This window comes from Sus scrofa, chromosome 18, assembly GCF_000003025.6.
Source record: "Sus scrofa isolate TJ Tabasco breed Duroc chromosome 18, Sscrofa11.1, whole genome shotgun sequence".
Taxonomy (NCBI): domain Eukaryota; kingdom Metazoa; phylum Chordata; class Mammalia; order Artiodactyla; family Suidae; genus Sus; species Sus scrofa.
In genome coordinates, this window is record NC_010460.4 from 37707221 (window position 1) to 37724859 (window position 17639).

Here is a 17639-nt window from a genome sequence, read left to right on the forward strand (position 1 = left end):
ATATGTAGTGCATGACCAGCTCTATAATTTAAAGATAATACAAAACTGTGTTCAGGATTTTTGTTAGAATATTTAAGGTGCACAAACTGATATGTCCCCCCCTCCCCCAGATGACTGAGAATTTGGAAACAAAAATAAATACTGTTGGGTCTGAATAAAAGTAAACTCTAATTTTTGGAATTTTTAGTAGACTTAACTTATGGAAGTGTAATTACACATCCAAATAAATAAATAAATAAAGGTATTACTACTCTCCATTCAAGTTTTTCGATCTAGTGTAAAGATATTTTCAGGCCCAATTTGCAACAACTCAAAATAGCAGTTTCAAACTTGCACAACAACCTACAAAGAGGAACTATCTTGGAAGAAAAGGGAGTGCACAACGACCCATTCGAAATTCCTCATTGTGTCAACATACATTCTCAACAAGCCAAAGCTAGACAAATAATCGACACTGCAACGATGTAATAATAATTAATCCATGTTTAATTTCCAAAGAACAAAAGATGAGTTAAGTACTGCTGTAACGTTATGCCCCATAAACATACCAAAATTTGGTATGTTTCCGGCACTGGCTTATTTTAATGTTTTGCTGTCATTTCGTTCCCAGCATCCTTAAATGCATCGCTCCTCTGCGGGCCCCAGGAATCCCGCAAATCACATTCCATTCCATTTCCAGGCGGCGGCTGCTGCACACACAGCACTGAGTCACTCCGGCACCCGACTCCACCCTGCAAGTTATCCCGGCTTTTACTTCCAAGAGGACCTGTTCCATCAGGTCCCAACCTCACCCTCGAAAAGGACAGAGATCCAGTCCAAAGGGGCATATAAAAAAACAGGGCTGACAGGAGACTTTTTTCTCACTACTGCTTTTGAGGGCCGACTCAAAACTCCCCCAGAGCTTCCTCTACCAGATTAAAAAAAGAAAAAGACGGCAGAAGGCATCCACTGCCCTCTCGCGTCTTCCCCACGCAGACCCGCACACGTACACACTGCGCACGCGCGCGCACGCGCTCTCCGCCCGGTGGGCCCGGAGGTTGACAGACGGTGGGAAGGAAGAGTGGGGGCCGAGAGGGGTCATGGCTGGCTCTGCCCGCAAGTTTTCTCACCTCGGTAAACGGGTCCATCGCCCCGGGCTTCGCGTGTCGATTGCGAGACGACGGAAACGGCGGCTCAAATTCAGAAAAAGAAAAGAAGTGAGTGCAGGTCTAGTGTGTCACTTGGAGAAAACAAGCAGTCTGGGGCAGGGGAACTCTCCCAACCTAGTCTCCTCTTCCCCACAGCCTCCAGTGTCGGACTCGGCCTCCAGCGGCGGTTCAAATTTGAATTTCAGCGCCCGGAACCGCGCGCATGCGCGCAGGGCGGGGCGGGGGACAGGGCACGCCTCTACCCGCCCCCGGCGCTGGATCACGTGGCTTCCCCCGGGCCGGGCGGGTCCCAAGGGTGGCGTTGGCTCCTCTTCTCCCAGAGAGCCTAGGCTAGGCGGCTGAGGCTCGGCTGTGGGTGCGGCGCTCCCGGCCCTTCAACTGCCTCCCGGCCCTGAGCCCCACCCCCTGCGATCGCACACCGCCTCTGTTTAAGCAGATCCCTTCACTCCGTTGTGCTTGGGCGTTCCCGTTTTCCTTCATTCCTAAGTCTAGGACTAAGCCCACTGGACCTTTGACCTAAACTAGCCTTCTCTCTGCTCGCCCGCACCGATTTCACCCCTAAGGGGAACTCAGGCCCGGCTTTCACAAGAGGCAGGTCTAGTGAGCCACCGGACTTTTGGGGCTAATGACCAGTGACCCACCTTGGGAACCGGCCTTTCTCATTGGGAAAATAAGGTGTGTGAGGAGTTTATACACAAAACTCCTATCATACCTTCTTATTCTTATCCCATCAAACTGCATAGGATGTTAGAGCTGAGAAGCCACCCACTTTAATTCTTCCTTTTACAACTGAGACAAGGGAGACCCTGAGACATTAATTAACTGGTCCAGGAGAAATGAAAATCCCATTCTCAACTCAGTCTGCTTTCCAGCAGTGGATCAAGCTGTGTCTCCTAATGATTCTTTAGAGATTACTAAGAATTGTGAAATACATTATATATATTTACTGTATCAGATTCATTTCTAATTTAGCCATACTAGGGCTTGTTATAAAGACAACCAGGTTATGACTTGCTCATCTATAACACTGTGTAGATTGCTGGGTAACTGCCCAACAATTGAACCAAAGTATTTCTCCCAAGTTAGAAGTTTCAGAATAAATAATAACCTTTCTATCTTATCGGCATTACAAAAGTATTTCACTAATAATATCTCTAACTTGAATTTTGGTTGGAATGAAAAGAATTCTTCGAGTTCCTGTTGTGGCTCAGCTTCTTAACTCAGGTTAAGAACCTGACCAGAATGTGGGTTCAATCCCTGGCCTCACTCATTGGGTTAAGGATCCGTTGTTGCCATGATCTGGTAGGTCCCAGATGCAGCTCGGATCTGGTATTGCTGTGGTTGTGGTGTAGGCCTGCAGCTGCAGCTGGGATTGGACCCCTTGCCTGGGAACTTCCATGTGCTACAGGTGTGGCCGTAAAAAAAAAATTCTGAGTTTGGGCCAAGAAGAAATTGCTTGGGGTCTTGGTTCTACCAAGAACCGTGTGACCTTAAGCTTTAGGCAAATTATTTAACCCACTATTTTTCAGCCTTTGGGGGAGTCATGGACTTCTTAGTAAATACAATTAAAGCTGGAAAATGCCCACTCGATCATAAACTCTTTAACGTGATTCCATGACCTTCATGGCCACCAGGTTAAGAACCTCTGATTTAGTCTCTCTGCATATTAGTTTACTCATCTGTAAAACATAGGTAATCAACTGCCCTGCCTTCCTCAGAGTTATTAGGAGTATCAGGTGAAAAATTGAGAGAGGTCCAAAAGTATTCCGTATTTAGTAATAAGGCTCTATCCAAGTGTTTGGTTTATTGAATTATTTAACTCAAAATATGCTACTTATGAAACAAAGAGGGAAGATGCTTGAATTTTTTTTCAAGTGCTGGACAAAAAGTGATGGGTGGGTGGGGGTGGTGAGGAGAGCAAGGGTTCAGGGGGAAGTTTACACAACATTGGAAAATGAGTCATTAGAAATTTATGAAGCTTTGTGCTTTCTAGCTTTGGCCTCTGTGAGCCTTAGATTCTCTAGAAATTAGATTCTTGTCCAGACTAAAAGAGGTAAATAATGCATGTAGCTCAATATAACCACTCAAAACATTAGTTTATCTTTCTCCATAGTTCCCCTGTATCTACCCTGACAATGATGATGACAGCAGCCACCACACAGTGGCTGAAGTTTATTAAACACCCACCTTGTGCCAGAATCTGTCTAGAAACCGAAGTCCAGTTGCTTAGAATATTGCAACTACCGTCTAATGGGCCTCTCCCTTCTTGCTCCCTAGTAGTTCATCTTTCAGTTTATAGGCTAGAATTACTTTTCTCCTTTTAAAAATTGTATAATAGGAGTTCCCGTTGTGGCTCAGTGGTTAACGAATCTGACTAGGAACCAGGAGGTTGCGGGTTCGATCCCTGGTCTCGCTCAGTGGGTAAGGATCCAGCGTTACAGTGAGCTATGGTGTAGGTTGCAGACATGGCTCGGATCCCAAGTTGCTGTGGCTGTGATGTAGGCCGGTGGCTACAGCTCCGATTCGACCCGTAGCCTGGGAACCTCCATATGCCGCGGGAGAGGCCCAGAAAATGGCAAAAAGACAAAAAAAAAAAAAAAAAAATTGTATTATAAAGTATTTCCAGTTTACCAAGGGATTAGTGAATAAAACAATCACAGTGTACCCACCCCCAGCTTAATTGAAGTCTCCTGTGTGTTCCTCTTTAATCCCATTCACCTTCCACTCTCCACCAGTAAAACTCCTGATTTTGATATTTATCATTCCCATGAAGTGTATGTACTTTTATTACATCTACATATCTACTCAATATAGTGTTTCACATAAATTTTATTTTTGCCGTAAGTAAAAATTTCTGTAGTCGGTTTCTTTTCTCAATAGTCTCTTTATGAGACTCATCATCACTAACAGGTATAGCTGCATTTTATTCATTCCCACTGCTATATTTTATTGTATTAATATACTTGTAATTTACATATCCATTATCCTGTTAATTGGCCATTAGTTCATTTCCAATTTTTCACTCCAAAAATTCCATGATGCCATGAATATTTTTATATCTCCTTATACATACATGCAAAACTTCCTCTAGGATAATATACCGAGGAATTAGAGAATTCTTTCAATAAATATATCTCAATATTATTGCAGATGTTAAAAATAAATTGCTCTTTAAAATGATTGTAATAATTTATATTCCAATCAGCAGTATATGAGCATGCCTGCTACTCTAGTGCCTTCCTGCTACTCAGATACTTTTTAGATTCTGTCATTCTTGTTTATATGCATTTCTCCTATTACTCATGAAAGTGAGAATTATTTCATGTGTTTATTAGCCTTTCGGTTTTCCTTTTCTGTGAATTTCAATTTCATATCCGTTGCCCTTTTTTTTCTTTCTTTCTTTCTTTCTGGGGCCACACCCATGGCATATGGAGGTTCCCAGGCTTGGGGTTGAATCAGAGCTACAGCTGCTGGCCTACACCACAACCACAGCAACACCAGATCCGAGCTGTGTCTGTAACCTACACCACAGCTCACGGCAGCAGCAGATCCTTAACCCACTGAGTGAGTCCAGGGATCAAACCCTCAACCTCAAGGTTCCTAGTTGGTTTCGTTTCCTCTGCACCACAGTGGGAACTCCTGTTGCCCATTTTTTTAATGTTGCTTTTTCTTATTGATTTGTAGACTTTTTGTTGTTTACTGTTTTATGGGAAAATAACTCTTGGTTTTTGGCTGACAAACGTCTTTTTCTAGTTTATGGTTTGTCTTCACTTTAGGTTGCCTTGGATGTACAGAAATATTTACTATTAATGTAATCAAACATATGTATGTTTCCAAGAGAGTTTGTACCTCTATGTCTCAAGTAATCCTTTCCCACCCTGAGGTTGTAACGATGTTCTCCAGGGAGTTTCCTGTGGCACATTGGGATAAGGATCTGGTGTTGTCAGTGCAGTGCCTTGGATTGCTGTTGTGGTGCAGGTTGGATCCCTGTCCTGGGAACTTCCACATGCTACAGGCATGGCCAAAGAAAAAAAAAAAAAGAGAGAGAGAGAGATGTTCTCCCATATTTTCTTCTACAAAGTATGTTTTTATGTCTTTATGTTACCTGGATTGGTCTTGTTTTTTATAGGGATAACCAAATGTATTAGCAACAGTTAATTAATTGTCTGTCCTTTCCCCACTGACCTGTAATGCCATTTTTGTAATGTACCAAGTTTTCATGTATGTGTCGGTCTATTTAGTAGCTCTTTATTCTATTCTATTCGTCTATTTGTTTATTCCTCTCCCAATATTGAACCATCTTCATTATGTGTTGATATCTGATAGGGCAAATTAAAAATTGACTTGGTTTATTTTGTCCCCTTATTTTTCCGCATAAATTTTGAGGTCAGAGTGTCAAGCCCTAAAAAGGAAAAGAAAATCCTCTTGAGATTTTTTTTTTAATTATAATTTACCAAATTAATTTGGAGAAAATTGACATCTTTGTGATATCAGGTCTTTTCATTAACTTAGGCCTACTTTAAGATCATCCAAAAATGTTTGCAATGTACTTCTATAAAGAGCTTAAAAGTCTTTCATTTATTCCCGTGCAGCTTTTTTTGTTATTGTTCTTATAAATGGTATTTTTTAAATTATATTTTAAAGCTATCACTGATATATAAGAATATGATATTGCAAATCTACTGAACTATTTTATTAATTTTAGTGGTTTACTTATAAAGTGGGAGCTTTTTAAAGTATAAATTATATAGTATCAGTTTCTTATTTAGAGCCAGTTTATGTCTTCTACTGCAATTAGAATAATATCTAAATTCTTTATCATACCCTACAGAGCCCAGCATGATCTGGACTTTGCCTGCCTCTCCTAGTAAACTAATATTCTCCAAATATCACAATAGTCTCCCTTTTTTTCCCACTAGTCTCCAGCCCCTTAGGCCTTTCTTTCCAGTCATAAAAATATGCCAAATTATTTCTTGCCCTAAGAAGTTTCCATCCCCTGGACATTCCTAGATCTACATTCCTAGATCTAATGAGGCTGGCTCCTCATTAAATGGATCTAAGCTCAAATGTACTGCTTTCTCAAAGAAGACTTCCCTGGTAGCTCAGTGGGTTAAGGATCACTGCTGTGGCTCTAGTCACTGCTGTAGTGCAGGTTGATCCCTGGCCTGGATACTTCTGCGTACCATAGCTGTGGCCATCCGCCACCCCTAAAACCGAAAAAACTTCCCTGATCTTGTGGCCAGCCCCTCCTCTCTGCCCCCCAATCACTTTGTGTCCTAAAACGCTGATATATTTTCTTCATTGCGTTCACCACTTATTTGTGATTATTTTAGTTATGTGTTTAAGTTTATCATCTACCTCTTCTGCTAGAGTGTAAGCAATGGAATGGCAGGGAGTTGGATTATTTATAGCTGTAACCTAGCACCTTCGGGGCACACAGTGTTCAGTAGATATTTGTTGAATGAACGAATGAATGAATGCAAGACAACTATTGTTCATTTTTGAGAGATGAAATAACTGAAATATAAATAGGCTAAGTTATTGGTCTAAGACCATCACCTAATAATTTGAACCAGATCTGCCTGACTTCAAATCCCATTTATGATCTTGACATTTCAGTAAATTTATTTATTTTGATCACCAGACGCAATAGTGATATAACTGTTCTCTTGAGCTATGTCTAAAGTGCTGAATAAATAGCAACCATGTTTTTCTCTTTAAATTGCTTTCTTAATAAATGTTTTAAAACTACTAAGGAAAGAAAATAAATGTTATGTTCACATGATTATTAGCAGTTAGACTATATATATAGTTTGGCCTAATGATGCTAATTGTCTGAAAGTCAACAAAAGTGTCTTCTCTACTTATTTAAATAAAAACCACAATCTCCCAAGTTATCTAGGTAAAGACCACAGTTCATTATATTAACTTAAGTATAAAATAAAGGCTCTGAAGCAAAGATAACTAGAGATTAAAGGTGGCCCTTAGTATTCCCGTTGTGGCTGAGTGGTAACAAACCTAAGATCCATGAGGATGCAGGTGCGATCCCTGGCCTCACTCAGTGGGTTAAAGATCTGGCACTGGGGAGAGGTCACAGATGTGGCTCGGATCCTGTGTTGCTGTGGCTGTGGTTGTGGTGTAGGCCAGCAGCTCTAGCTTCGATTTGACCCCTATCTTGGGAACTTCCATATGCTACAGGTACGGCCCTAAAAAGCAAAAAAATAAAATAAAAATAAATAACGGCAGCTGTAGTAAATAAATATTTGCTCCAAGATCCTTTCTTTTCAATAAAGGAAACAGTAATCATGTTTTCACAGATAAAATTGATGGAGGGCTGAAAACAAAAAAAGTTAAAAGCATTTACTTCAGTAAGGACATTCCATATGTTATGTATGTACAGTTAATTTTTCAAAGTACACTCATACATGTTCTCATTTCATTCACAAAATAATGACCTAAATATTCTTATTTTTTACAGGGATCGAAAAGGCCAAGATCTAACCATAAGGCAGTGGCAAGAAGGATTAAGGTCAAGTTTTCTGCCTCAGGTTATCTGGCTGAAGGGCCACTTCTTTTACGCATTTATTATAATGAAATAGGAACCATCAAAGGATGTTATATACATGTTACTTAGGGGGCTGTTTTATTTGTTATGGTCTCTGCTATTAATTGTCACTAGCATCACATTTTAACAGTTAAAACAGTTTGAATGGTCCTTAGCATCAGATTTTTTTTTTTTTTTTTTTTTTTTTTTTTGTCTTTTTGCCTTTTTTAGGGCCACTCCAGCAGCATATGGAAGTTCCCAGGCTAGGGGTCTAATCAGAGCTGTAGTCGCCAGCCTACACCAGAGCCATAGCAACGCAGGATTCGAGCCTCGTCTGCAACCTACACCACAGCTCATTGCAACACCAAATCCTTAACCCACTGAGCAAGGCCAGGGATCGAACCTGCAACCTCAGGGTTCCTAGTTGGATTCGTTAACCACTGAGCCATGATGGGCACTCCAGCATCAGATATTTTTTCTTTTCTAATTTAATCAATGAAAATCATATTCCAAAGTGAGGGAAAGATTGCATGTGTGCTTTCTTTTCTTTTTTTTTTTTTTTTGTATTTTTAGGGCCACACCCACAGCATATGGAAGTTCCCAGGCTAGGGTTGAATCAGAGCCATAGCTGCCAGCCTATACCACAGCCACAGCCATGCCAGATTCGAGCCACATCTGCAGTCAACACCACAGCTCATGGCAATGCCAGATCCTTAACCCACTGAGTGAGGCCAGGAATGGAACTCACATCCCTATGGATACTGGTCGAGTTTGTTACTGCTGAGCCACCACGGGAACTCCCGTATGTGTGCTTTCTAACATACTGTATTGTTTTCAAAAAAACCAACTACAGTCATATTTTCTTTATTCAACAGACTAGTCTCAAACTGTATACAGCTTTAAATCTCCTTTTTATTTTCTCAGGTGGTTAATAAAGTTATTAAGGGAATTCCTATTTAAAGGACTGCAGTAAATCCTTTCATAAAGACAAAGAATTCTTTTATGTACTTATCAATCGCACAATAATTTACCTAGTGCTAACTTTACTTTTCCATACTTAGATTTTTCTCAATGCCATATTCACCAGAACCTATTTTTTCAATTTTTTAGCTATTCCATATAAAAGAAAAGTAGCTCTTAAATATTGGAAAAAGTAGAAATCCATGTTTCTTAAACATCAAAGTCTCTTTAGTGAACATCAAAAATAACATCTCCTTAAATTTGAAACAAGAAGGTTCATGGTAACTTCATTGGTGTCTGTTCTGAAGTTCTTTATCTTCCAAACACTTCAAAGAATTTTCCTCGCATACACTTCCCAGACCTGGGTTCTCCCCTTTGCTCATTAGCCCTTCCAAATATTGGCGTTCATGACCCCCGCTTTCACTCTCCTCCTCCTTGTTCCTCACAGCCTGACGCCACCCTTGTCTTCCTTGGCACCATTCATGCCTGACAGGTACTAGGCCCTCAAGAAATGTGATGAATTCTCAGTGACCACAGCTCTTACATTCTGTCCTCACCAACCCAAGATTCCTCAGACCTTCCAGCTCTGTTGACCTCACCTCTCTTCTGCTTTTCCACTTTATCATGACCATCACCCTTGGGCACTAGTCAACACCAGGAAGTGCTCCATCTCCAAGATTTCAAATCCCCAACTGGCCTCCCGATTGTAATCTCAAATCCTTGTCTCTTCTCCACTGCTGCTCAAGCCTACTAATCCTACCAGCCCCCTCTAACCCAAATCTTCAGTTCATTCTCCTTTCCCAAGTTTTGGTCAAATTTAAAATGTTATAATTCATTTGTAGCCATGCCTATGTATTAGCCCAGACCTCTCACCTTGCTCTTTTCTATAAGGCCACATGCTAAGTGGTTCATCTATTCTGATAAGGTAGCCAAGCAAGTTTTTTGTTTTGTTTTGTTTTGTTTTAAATAGGAGTTGGCAGGGCTCACCTAATTTATCCTTTTTTTTTTTTTTTTTTTTTTTTTTTTTTTTTTTTGTCTTTTTGCCTTTCCTTGAGCCGCTCCCATGGCATATGGAGGTTCCCAGGCTAGGGGTCTAATCGGAGCTGTAGCCAGAGGCCTACACCAGAGTCACAGCAACCCGGGATCTGAGCCTGCATCTGCGACCCACACCACAGCTAGCGGCAACACCATATCCAGTGCTGCATGATTTGTGGTTGGTTGAATTCATTCATGGCTGCAGAACCTCAGGTACGGGAGGGCTGACTGTAATGTTATACTTGGAACCTCGTCAGCACTAGGGATGCTGCCTATAACCCCCCAAGGGTCAAGGGTCAACTGTACATATACATTTATATGTACATACATACTCTGAAGTATTTAGTTGGGGAAAGGGCATCATATCTGCAAGCTAAGCATTTCAGAAAAAAAAAGCCATATATACACACACACATGTAGCTATAGTTATATAGTTATATACATCTTTCTCTATGTGTGTATATGTACAGACAGCCCTGACTTGGGATGGTTCTACTTATGCTGATTTGACATTATAACAATGCAAACATGATAATGCTTTCAGTAGAAATGGTACTTCACATTTTGATCTTTCCTGGGCTGTCAGTGAGTAGTATGATGCAGCTCCCAATCAACCACGTGATTAGGAGGGTAAACAACCAATACATTGACAGCCGTTCTGCTCTTCACTTCTAGTGCAGTACTCAATAAATTACATGAGGTGTTCATAGTTTCATTATAAGTTTTGTGTAAGATAATTTTGCCCAACTGTAGCCTAATATAATCGTTCTGAGCATTTTAAGATAGGTTAGTCTAGCAATGAGATTCTGCTGTATAGTAGAAAGAACTATATCTAGGAACATGATGGAGGATAATGTGAGAAAAAGAATATATATATATATGTGTGTATATGACTGGGTCACTTTGCTGCACAGTAGAAATTGACAGAACACTGTAAATCAACTATAATGGAAAAAATAAAAATCTTTAAAAAATAAGATAGGTTAGTCTAAGCTAAGCTGTAATGTTCGGTAGGTTAGGTACATTAAATGTATTTTTGACTTAGGATGAGTTTATCAGAGCATAACCTCATTGTTAAGGAAGATCTCTGTGCGTGTGTGTGTGTGTGTAAAACTGTTAGTTTCTCTTCCTCTGCCACATAACTAAATGACTAAAAACTTTTAATTCTATCCTGAATGTTCTTTTTTTTTTTTGCTTTTTAGGGCCATACCCGCAGCATGTGGAGGTTCCTAGGCTAGGGGTCTAATTGGAGCTGCAGCCACCGGCCTACACCACAGCCACAGCAATTCCATATCCAAGCCGTGTCTGCGACCTACACCACAGCTCATGGCAACACCGGGTCCTTGACCCACCGAGCAAGGCCAGGGATTGAACCCATAACCTCATGGTTCCTAGTCGGATTTGTTTCCGCTGCTCCACAATGGGAATGCCAAGTGTGCTTGTCTATCTGCACACACTCCCTAGGTGATCTCATCCATCCCATTGACTTAAAATACCATCCACATGCTGATAGTTCCCAAATGTGTTTCTTTGGCATGATCTCTCCCTTGAATTGGACTTTTTTTTTTTCTTTTTTAGGGCCGCACCTGTGGCATATAGAAGGTCCCAGTTTAGGGGTCAAATTTGAGCTGCATCTGCAACCTACACCATAGCCATAGCAAGGCCAGATCCAAGCCCTGTCTGCGACCTACACCACAGCTCACAGCAACGCTGGGTTCTTAACTGAGTGAGTGAGGCCAGGGATTGAACACACATCCTCATGGTTACTAGTCGGGTTCATTACTGCTGAGCCACAGTGGGAACTTCCTTGACTTGGACTTTTAACTGGTATATTAAACTTAACAAATTCAGAATGGAATTTCCCCCTAAACTTGTTCTTCCCAAATGTTCTCCATTTCCATAAATGGCATCACTATCTACCCAGTTGCTCAAGCCAAAAACCTAGGGCCATATTCAGTTTCTTCTTCCTTTCCTCTTACTCCATCCACATACCCAACCCATCCATCAAGTCTGCTTCCAAATATATCCTGGGTCTTTTATTTCTCTCCCTCTCTGCAGTTTCCATTATACTGGAAAGACTTCATCACCCTCACTGGACCCACTGCCAAAGTATCCTCTCTGGTTTCCCTGCTTCCACTCTCATCCTCTTATCCATTGTTCACAGAGCAGACAATGTAATCTTTAAAAAAAAAAGGCCATATTATGTCACTGCCCTGTTTTAAATCCACCAGTGTCTTCTAACACACTTAGAATAAAGCCCAGACTCCTTTCCCGGGCCCCTGCCTACCTCTGAGATCTTTTTTCCTCCCCCTTTCCCTCACTCACTGGACTCTAACCATGGTGACCTTCACGTAACCCCAGAATCGGGTCAAGATCATTCCCATCTCAGAGCTTTTGCCATCACAATTTCTTCTACTTTGAATGCTCACCCCCTCAAATGTCTTACTGCTAACTCTCTCATCCTTCAAGTCTCAGCTCAAAGGCCACTTCCTCCAAGAGGCTTGTCCTGACCCTCCCCCTCTCATTCCAAGTCACCACCTCTAGTACACTTCCCTGATGGACTCTACTTTGTAGCACCTCTTTGTATCTGATATGATATCATTTGTTAACTTGATTATTGTTTGTTTCTCCTCCTGTAAGTTCCAAGAGAACTGAGACTCTATTTGATTTACCCACCACAGCATCCCTGATGTATGTGCACAAGGACTGGCTGATATTTGTACATCATGTTTACATATGTATATATGCACAGCCAGTAATAACATAAATACTTCATAAGTATCTGTGGAGGGTAAATTAATGCACATCTTGGTTTCTTCAAATATAATTAAGATGGGCAATATCTTTTGTTTGATTAAAAATATCCTTCTCTCAGTTATTTACAGAATATCCTATTTAAAAAATCACAGTATTTCCCAGGATTTTTGTGCTGTTCTGACTCTTTTCATTGAGGTGAAAAGGCAGAGGCGGTTTCACAAAGCATTCCTTTATTTGGCTTCCACGTCATGCTTTTCATTCTCCTGAAAAAGATATACTGAAAACATTCCATTCTATCAGTACAGACATCCCCAAAGCATTCAAACTACACCAAAAAAAATTTTTTTTAAAGCTACAGAAACCAACTTTCCCTGGATTTTTGTTTTTCTTTTATGAGTCAATAAGCATTGTTTACAGCTGCCCTGAGGCTTCTGCTAATGCTTGTTAGAATCTAGTGTGTTGAAGCTAAGCGTTTCTCTGTTATAATGGCAGGCTGCAGATTAATCTTCCTTAATTCATATATTTACAATGACATGGAATACTATAAATTGCTTGCAAGAGAACAGAGAGAAAGCCAAAAGTATTTTCGAGAAGCTTCTTCTCCCCTCATTCTTTTAAACTCTCATCTGAAATTTAAAAGTAAACAAAAATTAATGTTCTACATTTTTAGTTACTAAGATAATTTCTCCTTAAAAAATTAAACTTTTTCTAGTTTCAAGCATAATATAAACTTGATCTGCTCTCAACAAAATGAACTTTTGCAGGAGAAAATGAAATAATATAGTTCTGTGCCTCTTCACTGACCCTAGCAGTAAATGCTTATTAACAACTTTCTCCAGAATTCAGCGTCTCTCTTTTCCTCTTTCTTGGCCTTCACTACCCAGGTTAATGAGCAAATGTTGTTCTAAGCCTTTTTAAAAGGAAGATGTTAATCTTTTTTCAAAAAAAAAAAAAAAGATCTAATCTTATTACAGAGATGTTTCAACTGACTCTTTTTGTTCTGAAATTCCATTGCTATGACTAGCTTGCCATGTAGTTTGTACAGGCAATATACATATTAATAATGTATTCATATTAACATATAAGTTAATTATGCAAAAGTTACTGGTAAAATAAGAAAAATATAAGCTCTTTATCCATAACATAAAAATCCCACCACACATAAAAAAACAATATTTCTATTTTTTTGTCTTTTTGTCTTTTCTAGGGCCGCACCTGAGGCCATATGGAACTTCCCAGCCTAGGGGTCCAATCGGAGCTGCAGCCGAAAGCCTACGCCAGAGCAGCTCAGGATTCTAGCTGCATCTGCCACCTACACCACAGCTCACAGCAACACCAGATCCTTAACCCACTGAGCAAGGCCAGGAATCAAACCCGCAACCTCATGGTTCCTACTCGGATTCACTAACCACCGGGCCACGACAGGAACTCCATATTTTCCTATCATTTTTGTATCTAAAATTTAATAGAAATCATTAGAATCAGAAATCAAAATAATCCGCAATACAATGCTTGTAGTGAACATAAAAATAATAAGTGAAGTATAATGCTGCAGTAGGATAACTACATTGGCATTCTTGGCTATCATTGGAAAACAGTTTTAATAAAACTTTAAAAAGGGGGAAGGTGTATCCTATGAGATAAACAGAAATTATTAAAAGCAGTTTTATGGAGTTACTGCTGTGGCTCAATGGGATTGATCTGTGGTCCTTGGGAACACTGGGATGTGGGTTCGATCCCCAACTGGGAGTGGGATAAGGACCCAGCTGCGGTTTAGGTTGCAGATGGGCTTGGATTTAATCCCTGGTCTGGGAACTCCATATGCCGCGGGGCAGCCAAGGAAAAAAAAAAAAAAGAGGCAGTTTTAATAATTCTTAACTTTATTTTGCAATTAGTGCTTTGAAAGTGGAGTTTATGTAGAAATAGGTATAAAGGAAAGTTTCTCAAAAAGATGGAATTGTTCATTGTTCTGGCGGATATGTAAAAACAATGCCGACTCAAAAAGCAGCCAAGTGGACAGCTGCAGATGCTGTACCCAATGGAAATACTAAGCAGGCATAGCATGAATCAATAATTAACAAAGCAGATGCACAGAGCTTGATGAGGATGAATAATTGCATATGCAGGAATGGTAAAGGAAGCTGATAACAGTACTAGTTTTGTAAGAAATTAGATAAACTCTTTGTTTTCGTGAATTTGTTAGCAAGAGTACTTCAGTGCCTAATAGTACACAAAGACTATCTTTTTTAAATGCTTTAACTGATATGCACTTTTATATAGTATTTATCACTAAAGATATTTATGAATCAAGGTGGTCCCCAAGAAAATATTAATAGGGTGAACATAAAAATAATTTTCAAAAATAAGGAATGAAATGATATTTTAGATGGGCTAACTACAGGAACATCAAATTGTTTATTTTTAGAATTCTTAAGTTTAATGAAATATTGAAGAGGGGGTATACCTTTAATGCACATTGTTTTCTAACTTGTTTTATGAGTGTGTGCACATGTGATGCACGTATATATACAAAGTGTATATATGTACATATGTTTATATGTATGTGTATGTATGTATATGTGTATGTGTGTGTATGTATATGTGTATGTGTGTGTGTATATATATATTCCTCCATGCTAGTTAGTAGGTGTCTTGAGGATAGGTATTGTATCTTTTATGTCCTCTAAAAGCACTAAGCCCAGTACCCTGTATATAAATAAACTGCTGTGGAATTAATACTACATCCTGGTTTCTTCAAAATATAATGAAAATGGACAATCTGATTAAGCATGCTTTAGTAAAAATACTCAGAGTAAATTCTTTACACAAGAGGTTGAACGTATGACTTGGAAACATCTTTTAGGAGTCTTTTTTTGAGAAATACAATTCATAGACTGCAGTGAGTTGGAAAATTGGTAATTTGCAGGAGTCACAGATGCATTTATAAGAGACTTCTTGGAAAGCAGATTTCAGAGTTTTAAGTATACAAGGAGGTTGAGGAAGGTATGTAAGGAATCTTGGTATATAAGGTTCATTTACAGCCTTTTTCCTTAGAACACAGGTTGCAAGAACAACTGCTCCTCTGAATGCAAAGGGTTCATTGCTCATTACTACATCAAGTGCTTTAACCTGAAGATGTGTTCTTTCCATGCCCAGTTTATATCGTTCTTTCTTTTCGTTATCATTGAAAATTCATGCTATTATCTACTTATTCATTAACTTACAAATAATTTATTGAGTACCTACTGTGTGCCAGATGCTATTCTAGATGTAGTGAACAATCAAAAATCACTGCCCTTGTGGAAATTTTATTTGAGAGATGGAGACAGACAATAATCAAGATAAATCAGTAAACTATGTAAGTTAAGACAATGTTAAGCACTAGGGGAAAAAACGAAGCAGAGAAAAGGGACAGGAAATCTGAGAAAGGAGTGGAATTTAAAACTGAGTGGCCGGGAAAGGCCTCACTGAGAAGTAACATTTGGATTAAGCCCTGAGTAATGAAGGAGCTAGTCCTGTGGAGTGGGCGCTGGGGAGGGAGGTAGGAGAGCATTCCAGGCAGGGGAAATCCTAAGCTGCAGCGGTCAGGAGGTGAAACAGTGCTTGGCACACTTGAGGAATATCACGGAGGCCAGAGTGTCTGGAGGAGACCAGCGGATACAGCATGGGAGAGGAGACCAAAGAGATGACAGAAGGGTGGGTCATAAAGGACCTCATGGGTGGAAAGGAAGCCGCTGAAGTGTTTTTCATAGAGAACTGACAGTATCTGACTTTTTAACAGGATCACTCTTGTTAATGAGTTTTGAGATTAAAGTGAAGAGGCCAAGTGTGGACATGCAGAGTCCATTTAGGAGGCTCTAGCTATAGTCCAGAAAGAAGATGCCAGTGGCTTGAGCCAAAGTGGTGGCAGTAGTGATAGTGAAAAGTGGCTGGATTCTGTATTCATGCGAATTTCTGACAGACGAAGATGTGATGTTATCCACTACCTGTGATATACTGTCACATTTCCAGTTTCCTCCTAATTGATGAAAAAGATACAAATTATTACATGTTCACTGTCATTCTTATCCTGATGTAACTTCAACTTTCCTTTTGTTCCTGAGATTGAAAACACATCTCACAATTATTTCTGTGTCCTATCTCAACCTTAAGGAAGGATAAGGAGAAAATGTGGCTCTGAGAATTGACTGTGCCAACGCTATCTTGAGTTCCTCTGATAAGCACCAGGCTTGTTTCCCTTGTTTATATGCTCTAGGCCTCAGAATCCTGCACGTTAGGCTCTCAAAAATATTCGTTTCTGCGTTTCCCACGCAGCATAAACAAAAAACAACATGCAGCTGCTATCAATTGCACAATCATAAATTTAAATTTGTATTTTAGTATTAAGGATATTACTCTGGGGTACTCAGTTGGTAACTAGTTGAGCCTCCCGCCCTTTCATTACTACCAGCTGTAATCTGAAGTTGTGTTAGCTTTTTTGCACCTGGAAAGGTAACTTAAAGGTGGAGAAGACTGGCTTTATAATTCCCAGCTGGGACTGAGAGTGTCACGCCACCTCTCTGCTGTGAATCCACGGAGCTAAGTCCTCTTAAACAGCTCAAAGCATCTACAGAGAGGATTAGTTAAAACTCAGGCATCCCAGACTGGAAACCAGCTTCTCCGAGGGCCCAGGCTACAAACCCGCGAGGCGCAGGCCTGCGCGGTGCACGCCGGGAGTTGCAGTTCCGCCGCTCTTCCTGAGAGCTCAGCCGTTTTAGTTCGAGTGCTTCCAGCGGCGCGCAGGCTCCCTGAAGCTCCGCGCACGCGAACAGCAAGAAGCGTTTCCTAGCAACGGGGGAGCGGCAACGTCACAGCGGCGAGTATTAGAAGCTGCCCACCGTTGGGCGTCTTCGAGTACCTTCCCGCACCTGAGGGCTGGAGGGAACGGCTCTCGCAGCTAGCTGTCTGCGCGTCTTCCTTTGCCCTTACCTGCTTTGCCCGGTCCCAGGTCGCCGAGAGCAACCTCCCGCCGCAAGCCCGCCTCTGACGTACGGGCCGAAAGGCTAGAGGCGCCCGCCAGGTTCCTGTCCAGTCCTCGTTCCCAGAGCCGGCGGAGCCCGGCGCCCTCGGCCTTGGGGGGGACGATGCTGGAGTCTATTCGCGTGACGGGTGAGTGCCGGGAAGGTGGCCCCCGGGCTGGCGGGAGCGGCCGGCGT

General features: G+C 40.8%; 2 protein-coding genes across 12 annotated transcripts in view; one reads left to right on the plus strand and one right to left on the minus strand.

The window, feature by feature from the left end:
• ANLN (anillin actin binding protein) overlaps positions 1 to 3719 on the minus strand; it is a 62988-nt gene extending 59269 nt beyond the window's left edge. For 4 of the 7 annotated variants that reach the window (XM_021078546.1, XM_021078543.1, XM_021078544.1 and 1 more), the window contains exon 1: positions 1110 to 3719. In XM_021078546.1, the coding sequence (XP_020934205.1) occupies positions 1110 to 1127 (18 nt within the window). In that variant the 5' untranslated portion in view covers positions 1128 to 3719. The remainder of the gene's footprint in view (positions 1 to 1109) is intronic. The other 3 variants (XM_021078545.1, XM_021078542.1, XM_021078547.1) reach the window with 2 other exon arrangements.
• KIAA0895 (KIAA0895 ortholog) overlaps positions 7637 to 17639 on the plus strand; it is a 78203-nt gene continuing 68200 nt past the window's right edge. For 4 of the 5 annotated variants that reach the window (XM_021079080.1, XM_021079078.1, XM_021079075.1 and 1 more), the window contains exon 1: positions 9701 to 17592. In XM_021079080.1, the coding sequence (XP_020934739.1) occupies positions 17568 to 17592 (25 nt within the window). In that variant the 5' untranslated portion in view covers positions 9701 to 17567. Of the gene's footprint in view, positions 7697 to 9700; positions 17593 to 17639 lie in introns of those variants that run through there. The other variant, XM_021079081.1, reaches the window with a different exon arrangement.